This window comes from Hordeum vulgare, chromosome 6H (assembly GCF_904849725.1).
Source record: "Hordeum vulgare subsp. vulgare chromosome 6H, MorexV3_pseudomolecules_assembly, whole genome shotgun sequence".
Classification (NCBI taxonomy): Eukaryota; Viridiplantae; Streptophyta; class Magnoliopsida; order Poales; family Poaceae; genus Hordeum; species Hordeum vulgare.
In genome coordinates, this window is record NC_058523.1 from 524385182 (window position 1) to 524397014 (window position 11833).

Below are 11833 nucleotides of genomic sequence, written 5' to 3' on the forward strand. Positions count from 1 at the left end.
CGCGCGCGCAACTGGTTACCGCGCGCGCTGTTTTCCCGTCGTCGCTGGAGCGCGCCATTCCGTCTCGCGCACGCTAAGATGACGGTTTACCACGCGCGTCCCTTTTGCGCGTCTTGGAGATGCTCTAAAGCCGGAATCTGTCAAACGCGCTAAACAAGCCGGTCCACTGTGTCCATCCCTCACGCCACCGAAGCTTCCACAATTGGAAGCAGCGAGCGCATATAGGATTTTCCGAGCAGGAGGGCTCGGTCCGGAGTCTCTCAATATGGTCACGGAGATGGGCCCAAAGCCTCTTAACCCAAAGCTAGCCCAGGTCGGGACCGTTAGAGACTACACGGGCCCCGACACGATCTCGGAAAAAAAATCCCGGCCCGACCCGACCCCCTCTCGCGATCCCGGCGCAACGGCCCGGAGGAGACGGCGGCGGCGGCGTGCTCCCCCTCCCTCCCTCCCTCCTTGTCGGCGCGAGCTCGGAGACGACCCAGAGGTGGACTGCAGCGGCGGTGCGAGCTCGGACGCGACCTGGAGGTGCAGCGGCGCGAGCTCGGCGGCGACCCCGCCTCCGGCGCCCCTCCCCCGGAAGCCGGCCTGCTCGCTGGTGCAGCCGGGCCGTCTCTCGCCTCTGTCCCGAACCGCACAAGGGAGGCGGGCCCGCTCATCCGTTCCGTCCAGACGGCCGACGGGGAGAGGACCTCGCCGCCCGGCGTTGGACTCCGACGAGCGGCGACCGGCAAGTCCCCGCTCCTTCTTTTTTTCCCCTTCTCTTTTCCCTTCTTTCAAATCTCAGTTTACAAATTGTCTTTCTGTCTAAACCTTAGGTTCGTGAGGTGAAATTTGATTGAGAAGATCGAAGGCTAACCAAGTCAGGGAACCATCAAATCTCCAGAAGAAGAAACCTGCTCCTGGGCTCGAACTCCAAATCGGAGATCTCGGGCGGCGCCGGAGAGATGGGGGCGGAAGTCGACGCACTGTACGAGATCGGTCGCCATGCGTCAGGATCCCACGAAATCCCTCGTGTGAGTGTGGAAGTCGAACCCGTCCATCCATCCATCCATCCATCCAGATTTTGCATCACCTCAGGGGCTAAACATGTTCGCTGCATTTTTGTTTTGTTTTGTTTTGTTATTTCTGCTGTTTATGTAATTCTTGCAACCGCAGGAAGGAGATGAAACCGCTCGCTCGAGCGGTGGCAGTTCAGGTGAAGGAGGAGGCGTCCTTTCGTATCTCTCCTTCCAAGGTTGGATCTTTTACCCCTTATAACCCTCGAATCAGTTTCAAAGCCTCCAAATATCCATCCAGGAAAGGCTCCTAACAACTAGCTTCCACTTGCTGCTACCGCCTTGGAAGGCGTAAGCAAGCTCAGGGAGAGGTGGACTAGGTACAGCACTCTTGGGGGGAGTAAGCGAAGGAAGAGGGAAAATGCAGCATCCTTGTTCGTCTCGCGGAATGCTGAGTATGTCGCTGTAGCTATTGGGAACCGCATCTATATCTTGAGAAAGAGCGACGGCTATGAATCACCCTGCGGCATATATACAAGTCAGTGAACTTCCTACTTGTTCCCACATTGCATCGAGTATTGTCTAGTATAATTCATTGGAAAAAACCGCACAAGCTCTTACTGGTACAAGTCCTTCTGCGAAATGTTATACCTGTGAATCTGTGATGCTCATACATTGCATTCTTAGACATTAGCTTACACTGGGAATTGTTTAAGCTGTCTTGCTTTTGTCTTGGCAATATGTTTCATGCTTGTAGTTTTGAATTAGAGTGTTATTCACGATTGGTGATGAGCTTTAAAGAATCTGGGTAGATTTTTTTTCATGCTAAGTATTCAGGAAGAAAATTTGAACTCCTATTGTAAGTTTTTTTTGTCCCTGAACATCTTGCTATTATTTGTTCATAATCACATGTTTCGCAGAAGTTATTACTTTTGAATCTCCTAAAAAATGTTGTATAAATTCAGACTTCATGGAGCTTAGGAGCCGTAGCAGTAGATTTTAATTTTCTATCATTGCCATTGATGCCAAAAAAAATGCCACACACACAGACAGTCCGATCTGCTTTCTTTGATCTGCAATTTTGTTTCATAAAAATGGCAGTGCATCTTGCAGTACTGTTTCATATGCATTGTTCTGCATTAGTTTCACATGATTATGATGCATGGGAGTTATTAAAATTGTTGTGATATGATAGTTTAACAAGTATGTCCAATTCTGTCTGGTCAGATAATAATAGAATGACCTCTTTTACAAATGGGGCCTGGCTGGAGGACCAAGGCATTTTTGGTGTGGTTGATGATTCAAGCTCACTGTGTCTGATAAAAGAAAATGGAGATATGTTAACTAGGAGAACAAGCAATCAGTTGAAGCTATCTTCTCCTATCATTGATTTGCTTGTGCAGGATGCTTCAAGTTCACAAAGGTGATTCTCTGTTATTTGCAGTTAAGAGCCTTTCCTTTAAAGATGCCACTTGTCATTGTTGCTAATATTTTGGCAATAGCTAATATGATCTTATTAAATTTTGTAGGGGTTTCTACATTTTTACTACTGATTGCAAGGTCCATAAATTTGATTACACTCAAGAACCAGAGGCAACTTTATATCAAGTTTCTATAGTGACTAAAGACATGCCGTCAACTAGGTCTCCTCAGTTACCTCAGAGTTTGTCGTGTGTTGATTATCATCAAGATCATTCATTGGTGGTCCTAGTTGGAGATTCCGGTCTCTCGTCAAGCTCCAATGGCTGTTCCGGTACACCTTTGCTGTTTTCTGCTTCTACATCCATCACTAGATATCTGTTTTGCACTATATAGCATATGTAGGGAAGTTCTGCATTAGATGACCATTGTATATATAATATTTTCATCCTCGAAGAACATATCATGATTTTCTGGGGTATCCTACAAGAATTTTTATAGTGGATTGTAAACACCAAAAGCTACTGCCCAAGGTTGCAGTTGTTTTTAGGGAACCCTTGTTTCTAACTTTTTCCTTTGTTGTGTTTTAGGAGCATATTTTCTATATCTATTGCATTTCGATGGATATCTGGAACTTAGACTTTCATTCCAGAGTGTGCAGTTGGAAGGGGTGTTTTCACCTCCTACTGATAGAAAAACCTTGCTCCCACTTCCAAAAGTCAGAATTTCACCTCAGGGCAAGTGTATTGCTACGTTGGATTTTAATGGTTCTGTCAATATCTTTGTGCTCGATGGTAATATGCGCTCTGTTTCGCTTCATCCTCACGGGAGTGGTGCTGGAACCCACCTGATTGGTGTGAAGGATATCAGTTGGTGGACAGATAATATTATCATAATAGTAAAGGAAGATGGTAAGATTAGCATGTACAATATTGATGAGGATATGGTGGTTTCAAAAGGTGACCTTGTTTTATCTACACCACTGTTGGAAAAGGCAAAGGCTATTGAAGGGTATGCATTTGTTTTGCAATCTAGCAGACAAATGGATAGTATTCCTGGGGATCATCAACACACTGAGATGGATAAAATATTCTGGAGTCTCGTATCATTCTCCAAAGTTACAGTACTGGAGATGTACTCCGTTCTCATCAGGAAGAATCGACAAAAGGAGGCTTTGGAGTTTGCCTCCCAGTATAATCTAGATAAGGATGACGTGCTTAAAGCATGCTGGCTGCACTCTGCTGGAGATATTCATGATATACAGTCATACTTGATGAACATCAAAGACCAAGCATTTGTATTGTCAGAATGTGTGAATAAAGTTGGACCTACAGAAGCGGCTTTGAAAGCCCTATTTTCTTTTGGCTTTCGTATAACAGACCGTTACAAGTTTTCGGAGCCAGATAATAGTGGTGATGGCTCAGTATGGGAGAGTCGTATCATTAGGCTTCGTTTATTGTGGTACAATGACTTGCTGGAGACATTCTTGGGAATTAATATGGGAAGGTGTGTTATTACCATTTTTACAATTTTCTCTTTGCATATTAAATGCAGTCAGTTCACATTGGAAGTGTTCGAACTATGCTCCAGCTGTTGAGCCATATTGATCCTGCAAAAGTGTACAAATAGAATCAATTTAACTTTCTCCATCATACATGTATTGGCTATTTTGAGTCTCAATGCAATATTTTAAAACGGGCTATAGATACTTTTGAATATAGATACTTTTGAATACTGATTTATTCCTCGAGCAAATCAATTACGCCTGTCACTTTTTTTGCAATTCCTAAATGAGCACAAAGTAATGCCAAGCTGGATCTTGGTTTGTTTACATGAAGTAAAAGGGAAAATAATAGGTAGTTAAACTTAAAGTGAATGCTTTGTGATTTTTCCAGTTTAGCTGGTGACTTGAACATGTATGCTTATAGGTTGATTTTTTCACTTCAGAATGTCAATTTCCAACTTCACAGCACAGTAGTGTTAGCTCTCATGGAAAAACACTTCGCAAGTTGATTGCACATGAGAGTTACGGACTTCTTGCAGCTAAATGTGTTGTTCTTTCTATTTAGGTTCTCAGCTGGCGAATATAGCAAGTTCCGTTTGGCACCCCTTGTTGATACTGCTATTGCTTTAGCTGAAAGTGGCAAAATCGGAGCCCTTAATCTTCTCATGAAGCGCCATCCATATACTATCTCTTCTGACATTTTACGTGTTCTGTCTGCGATTCCAGAGACTATTGCTGTACAGACTTATAGTCAGTTGCTTCCTGGGAAATATCCTCCTAGTATTGTAATATTAAGAGATGGTGATTGGGTTGAATGCAAACAGATGGCATCATATATAAACATTTCTCCTGCTCAATTGGACAAGAGGGGACAGGTCGAAACAGAAATACTTATAAAGCACTCAACTGGTTTCTTATGGCCATCTGTCTCTGAACTTTCGGAGTGGTACAGGAGCCGAGCTAGGGACATTGACTGCCTAAGTGGACAGCTGGAAAATTGTCTTGCCATGATAGAGCTTGCATGTCAAAAGGGAATAGTGGAGCTGCAGTCATTCCTTGATGATATGAAATACCTCTACCAAGTTGTATATTCTGATGAGTCGAATGAGTTTATAATGAACCTTGCAACCTGGGAAGATTTGCCTGACTATCAAAAGTTTAAAATCATCCTGAAAGGAGCCAAAGATGATACAGTTGTTCAGCGATTAAATGATATGGCTATCCCTTTTATGAATAAGAGATTGCGCTTGATCTCGTCAAGTAATGCTGACAAACAAGAAGAATCCTACCTGACTAGATGGATGAAAGAGGTTGCTACTGAAAATGAGCTGTCCATTTGCTTGTCTGTTATTGAAAATGGCTGTGGGGAGTCACCAATTTGTGGGCTCTTCAAGGATCTTAATGAGATGGTAGAAACTGCTATTTGCTGCATTTATGTATGCTCTGCAACTAACCAGTGGAATACCATGTCACCAATTTTGTCAAAGTTACTCCATAAGACAAAGAGAGAGAAATCTTTGTTGGCTAGTGAAGAAGATTTCAGTTCGAAAGATGCTAAGCAAGCTCTTGGCACTTGTGTGGTTTCCTGTGATGACATGCAGCATGTGTGTGCTGATATCTTGTCTCGTCTGAGTGATAATTCAGGGGATTCTTATTGCAATGATTCAACGGCCTACCAATTTGATAACATAAAATCCCTTGATATGCGGGAGAAGATGCTAAAAGTTGCTGAAGGTCACGTAGAAGTAGGGAGGCTCTTTGCTTATTACCAGGTACTGTATCCCTTCAAAAAAAGTTTGCTTCTTAAATCAACTATATGACATTGCACTAAATCTCATTGGGTTCCTTCATCTATTTATTTTCACATAGGCATGCATACAATGCTAACTTGCTTTGATCCCTCAGTAAACTACGAAGCTTAAGTTATTAGTAGTTTTGAGTGGTAGGATGCCTGGATGTGATTAACTGGTTACATCATTATTTGTGTTGAAACATGTCCTACTTTGGCAGGTACCAAAGCCAACACATTTCTTCCTTGCTGCTCACTTAGATGAGAAGAATGTAAAACAGCTTATACGTCTGATCCTGTCAAAATTTGGTAGACGTCAACCTGTTCGGTCGGACAATGAGTGGGCTAACATGTGGCGTGATTTGAAGCTCTTCCAAGAGAAGGCATTTCCTTTTCTTGATTCAGAATATATGCTGGCTGAATTCATTAGGGGGCTTCTAAAAGCTGGTAAATTTTCACTAGCCAGGAACTATCTTGGAGGTACTAGTGCAGTTTCTTTGTCCACAGAAAAAGCTGAAAATCTCGTTATCCAAGCTGCAAGGGAGTATTTCTTCTCAGCTTCAACTTTGTCCTGCAACGAAGTAAGTTCATTTCACCAAATTGTCTTTCATGCAAATACAAACCGGTATGTTGTCACTGATCAACACTAACTTGGATTGCACAATCATTTGCAGATTTGGAAGGCTAGGGAATGCCTAAATCTGTTACCAAACAGCAAAAATGTTCAAGTGGAAACTGATATAATTGATGCTCTAACTGTCAGACTTCCTTATCTAGGGGTGACTATCCTCCCTGTTCAGTTCAGACAGGTAAAGGATCCTATGGAGATCATCCGTATGGTGATTACGAGTCAAACAGGGGCATATCTTCATTTTGAAGAGATTATTGATGTTGCTAAACTACTAGGATTAAGAAGTGAAGAAGAAATAGCTGCTGTCGAGGAGGCTATTGCTAGAGAAGCAGTGGTAAATGGTGACCTCCAGCTAGCCTTTGATCTCTGTCTAAATTTGACTAAAAAGGGTCATGGTGAAGTCTGGGATTTATGTGCTGCAATTGCAAGAGGTCCTCAGCTTGACAATTTGGATACAAGTACCCGCGAAAAGCTATTGGGCTTCTCCCTCAGCCATTGTGATGAAGAATCTGTAGGGGAACTATTGAATGCTTGGAAGGAACTTGATGTCCATGATAAATTTGAACAATTAATGGTATCAACAGGAACAAACCCTCCCAATTTCTTTGTTGATGGCTCTACATATACACCTCTTCCTGTGCAAAGTGTGCAAGACATACTTGACCTGAGAGAAGGCGTTAGCCATGATAGAGAGCATGATCATGTGGCAATTGCTAAAGAAACGCTATCAAAGGTTTGCATGGACTTCACAAATGATGATACATATAGTCGGGAATCTACTTTTGCAGAAAATAGGAAACTATTGTCCTTCTCTGCACTGGAATTGCCATGGCTTTTGAAGTTGTCTAATGATGAGGTGCATGATGGTAACAAACATTCTTCGGAGACAAATCATCCCATCAGGAGATATCGATTTTCAACAAAAACGGAAGCAATAAATAGCATCATATATTGGCTAGGTGTAAATAACCTTGCTCCCAGTGATGATCTAATCATGTTTCTTGCAAAGTCTGTAATGGAGCCTCCCGTTGATGAAGATGATTATGTTCTTTCCTGTTCAATTCTTCTGAATCTCATGGACCCTTTCAATGGAGTGAAAATAATAGAGGAAGAGCTCAAAAAACGAGAATGTTATCAAGAGATTAGTAGCATAATGAATGTAGGAATGACGTATAGCTCCCTCAACAGTTTGAAGAAAGAATGTTCTACTCCTGAACAGAGGAGAAATCTCCTGCTTAAAAAATTCCATGAGAAGTTTACCTCGATAGATTCAGGTAGGTGCATTAAAGACAACGGTATATCAAGACAATAGCAGAATCACTGCCTCGGTTTATTTTCTGAATATTTATCTAGTCCAATATTCTGTGTTCTTTTTTCCATGAGATACTATTCATTTACATGATTTTCACTTTTCTTTACTTTTACTTTGATCAGATGATTTAGACCAGATTGATATGGCACATGCCACTTACTGGGGAGAGTGGAAATCAAAGTTGGAAGATGAGAAACGAATGGCTGATCAAGCAAGAATGCTGAAAAATGTACTGCCTGATATAGACACGTCTCGATTCTTATCTGGCGATGCTAACTATATAAAAAAGGCTGTTTTCTCCTTTGTTGATTCCGTAAAGCTGGAGAGAAAACATATACTAAAGGAAGCAGTAAAGATAGCTGAGAACTATGGCTTGCAGCGAACTGAGGTATATCTCCACAGGGCTGCTATCTGTACAGAAACATCTTATGTTTTAGTTTCCTTGTGATGTAAGCTTCTCATATCTGATATCTATATCATCTCTTGATTAATTTTAGGTGCTTTTACGATTTTTGGGCTGTGCTCTTGTCTCTGAATATTGGGATAACGATGATATTCTGAATGAAATTTCTGAATTCCGGGAGGATATTGTCAAATCAGCTAAGGGGGTGATTGATATGATTTATTCAGATGTCTACCCAGAGATCGATGGGTATAATAAGCAGCGCCTCTCCTACATCTTTGGCATCCTTTCAGCATGTCATTCGTATATTAAGAGGACTGGTAAGATAGAATTGACATACCAAGAACATGTTCATACACATAAGCTTGAGCCATTTCAGTATTACAAGGTCCTTGAGGAAGAGTGCAAGAAAGTCTGTTTCATCGATGGCTTAAACTACAAAAACGTTGCTGGCCTGGATAATCTGAACTTTGACCATTTCAATGAAGAAGTATGCAAGAATGTCCATTCCTCAACCGTCAGTGCTCTAGCTGATATGGTACAAGCTCTTGTGAGTATGTATGTTGATGTACATGCTAAGGGTCTTATATCACGCCAAGGTGTTTACAAGCATTATGTTCTTGGCATGTTGGCATCTTTAGAAGGCCGCAATGAAGCACGATCAAACAGCACAGATTGTGAAAAGTTACAAGCAGTTCTTTGTGAAATTGAGTTGAACTATGATAGTTGCAAGGAGCATATCCAAACTCTTCCTGCCACAGATGTTTCATACATCATTGGAAGGTATTGCACACTATGTTTCCCTTGCAACTTAGCAAGAAGCCAACCACAGGAACCTTCATGGAAGGAATCTCTCTGTATGCTGATAACGCTTTGGATTAAACTTGTTGACGACATACCAAGGCAGTCAATTGATGCTAGCTCATATGAAAGGACAGGCTACCTGGATTCAAATCGGTTAACTCACTGCATGAGTGCGTTCAGACAGCTGTTAATAAATGATGAGATAACAGTGCATCAAGGTTGGGATGCCGTCTCCATGTTTGTACGAGTTGGCTTTAACAGTGAGATGATAACGGACACATCACACTTTTGCCGAGCTATGATTCTTTCTGGATGTGCTTTCAAAACTGTAGTTGAAGTGTACCATGGAGGACAGGAAAATCTGGAAAGTGTGAATGCAGACTCGAGGAATCCTTTGGACCTCTTAGAGCTTTATGGTGCTTCGACAGATGACTGTTTGTCCGATCTGGTCTCAGGCTCTTGTGAGTCTCAGGCATTGCTTCATAAACTACTGTCTTCATTGAGCCAGTCAATAGGGGAACACGCCGGTTCTCTTGAAATGATCCGATCTGGTGTCTGGGGAAAGTTGATAACCTTTTCTGAGAACATGCAGCTAGGTAGCCAACTACGTGTATATGCCCTGCAACTGATGCAGTGTATTACAGGAAGAAATCTCAAAAGCCTTCCAAATGAGATTGTTTCCCAGGTTGAGCCCTGGGAATCATGGTATGAGCCTGGAACAAGTGATTCCATAGCTGATGAGGGCAGTACTCCCTCTTGCAGCATCACAGCGAGTCTAGTGGCACTCAGATCTAATCAGATGATCACTGCAGTTCTGCCAGATGCTAGTATCACGCCCGAAAACTTGTCGAGTCTTGACTCTGCAGTATCTTGCTTCTTACATTTGTCGGAACGTACTTCTTCTATTGAGAGTGTTGCTGTTCTGGAAGCAGTGCTAGAAGAGTGGGAGCAACTGTTCTCTTCACCAAAAGAAGAATATGTTCAGCCTCAGGATTCGCCAAAAGAAGCAAGTGACTGGAGTGATGGATGGGATGATGGCTGGGAGGCCCTACCAGAAGAGCTGGAGAATCCAGCGCAAAAGCAAGATGGTGTGTCGTCATTATCTGTCCATCCTCTCCACAGTTGTTGGATGGAGATCATCAGAAGACTTGTTGGGCTTGGTGAGCTCCAGAAGATCATTGAGCTTCTAGATCGAGCATCCTCAAAGCATAGCAGGTTCCTAGAGGACGAAGAAGCACACCACTTGCTTGAACTCCTTTCCGCAGCACCGAACTGCTTCATGGCTCTCAAAATCATGCTGCTGCTCCCATACGAAGCTCCACAGCTGCAGTGCCTGCAGACGGTCGAGGCGAAAATCAGGGAAGGAACTGCGTCCACCTCATCGAATGCCGACGACCAAGAGCTGCTGGCATTGGTCCTGTCATCCGGAGCCCTGCATAAGATGGCTGGAGAAGAGTGCTACTCGAAACTCTTCTCTCACACATGCCACCTCGTCGGACAACTCGCGAGGTCGTTCCAGCGCGATCTCTGCGCACACTGGGAAGCCGAATCTAAGATGAATCAGAAGTCCTTGCTGTTTGGTAAGGTGCTGCTCCCGTGCTTCATATCTGAGCTGGTGCTCAAAGGGCAGCATCTGTTGGCCGGGTTCATCGTCTCGAGATGGATGCACACACCCGCATCTCTTGGTCTGATAGATGTCATCGAGCCTGGTTTGCGGCGCTACCTGGAAGGCCAGGTCTCTCAGGCTCAGGCTCAGCAGCAGGTGGGAGAGAGCGACGCCTCTTTCGCTGAAGACGAGCTGTCTATTAGCCGCACAATGTCCAGTCTAAGGCTGAAATTGGTTTCTCTTTTGCAAGCGGCGTTGGTAGCCCTTCCGAGCCAAGAGCCTTAGACAAAGTCTGGTGTACATTTTTGTTTAACTAAACGCTGCTGGACCTGTGTAACTCGATGTAAACTGTAGCATGGTGAATATTACAAATGTTAAAAACTAGCGGTGGCAGAATTATGCTTTTAAGAGAAGTCAAGAGATACTGCAATCTTCTGTTACTCGATTGGAATTTACAGTGCATTTATTGTATATACTCGATATTTCACACTGCACTTTCTTTGCTAGTTGAATCTTTAAACGACAGTATTTATCAGTTGCATTTCTCTCTCGCTTTCACGCTCATACATCAGTTGCATTTTTCTCTCACTTTTGTTACATGTTAGTTGCAGTATATGATGAATCGAAAGCAGTTCCATACATTTTTTTCCATATATCTCAATCGAGGAGCTTAGATCAACTGCAACGCGTCGACCCAAACGGACGATGCTTTTGTCCGTTTGGATTGGCCGCCCGCTCGACGTCCGGCCTGTTTAAGATTTGAGTCGGCAGTGCGTCCAATATCCGTGATCCATTTTATGTCCGCCCGCTCGACGTCCGGCCTGTTTAAGATTTGAGTCGGCAGTGCGTCTAATATCCGTGATCCATTTTATGTCTGCGCACAAATTTGAAAAGTAGATCAAGACAGTGACCATGCTGTCGTCCAAAGTTCATGCCGGCATACAATGATAGCTTCAAAAAATAGTTCATGATGGCGTACTTGTGAGCGGCCGACACACAAAAAGGAACATGAGTTCGATCACGTCATCGCGACCGTGGTCATGCCAGTACACTTGTTAGTTCATGTTGGCGTACTTTCGAGCGGTCGATACACATGCCAGCACACAAAAAGGAACATGAGTTCGATCACGTCATTGCGACCGTGGTCATGCCAGCACACTTGTCATCATAAAAAAAGGATGGCGCTCGACGACATAGATCACTCGTCGTTGAACTTGAGCATGTCGACCTGCATCTTCTCGAACCACGACCTCTTCCTTGGCGACACGGTGTTGAGATCCACCTTCATGATCTTCACCCCCGTCATCATGCTAGCGAGAGTCATTTCTTTCGCCTTGGTCTTGGCATTGGCTGCCTCGATCTCTAGC

The 11833-nt window shown here is 43.4% G+C and overlaps 2 protein-coding genes across 2 annotated transcripts; both read left to right on the plus strand.

The window, feature by feature from the left end:
• The first annotated feature begins 275 nt into the window (after positions 1-275).
• Positions 276-903, plus strand: LOC123402999 (wiskott-Aldrich syndrome protein homolog 1-like). Its single transcript, XM_045096975.1, has 2 exons — positions 276-730; positions 819-903. The coding sequence occupies exons 1-2, from the start codon at positions 278-280 to the stop codon at positions 840-842; spliced, it is 477 nt and encodes a 158-aa protein (XP_044952910.1). The 5' UTR covers positions 276-277; the 3' UTR covers positions 843-903.
• LOC123402998 (MAG2-interacting protein 2) lies at positions 846-10917 on the plus strand. The gene is made up of 11 exons (XM_045096974.1): positions 846-1016; positions 1159-1237; positions 1348-1536; positions 2226-2421; positions 2528-2751; positions 3008-3923; positions 4487-5693; positions 5932-6291; positions 6385-7615; positions 7776-8041; positions 8151-10917. Exons 1-11 carry the CDS (start codon positions 948-950, stop codon positions 10749-10751), a joined length of 7338 nt encoding a protein of 2445 aa, XP_044952909.1. The 5' UTR covers positions 846-947; the 3' UTR covers positions 10752-10917.
• The last annotated feature ends 916 nt before the right edge of the window (positions 10918-11833 follow it).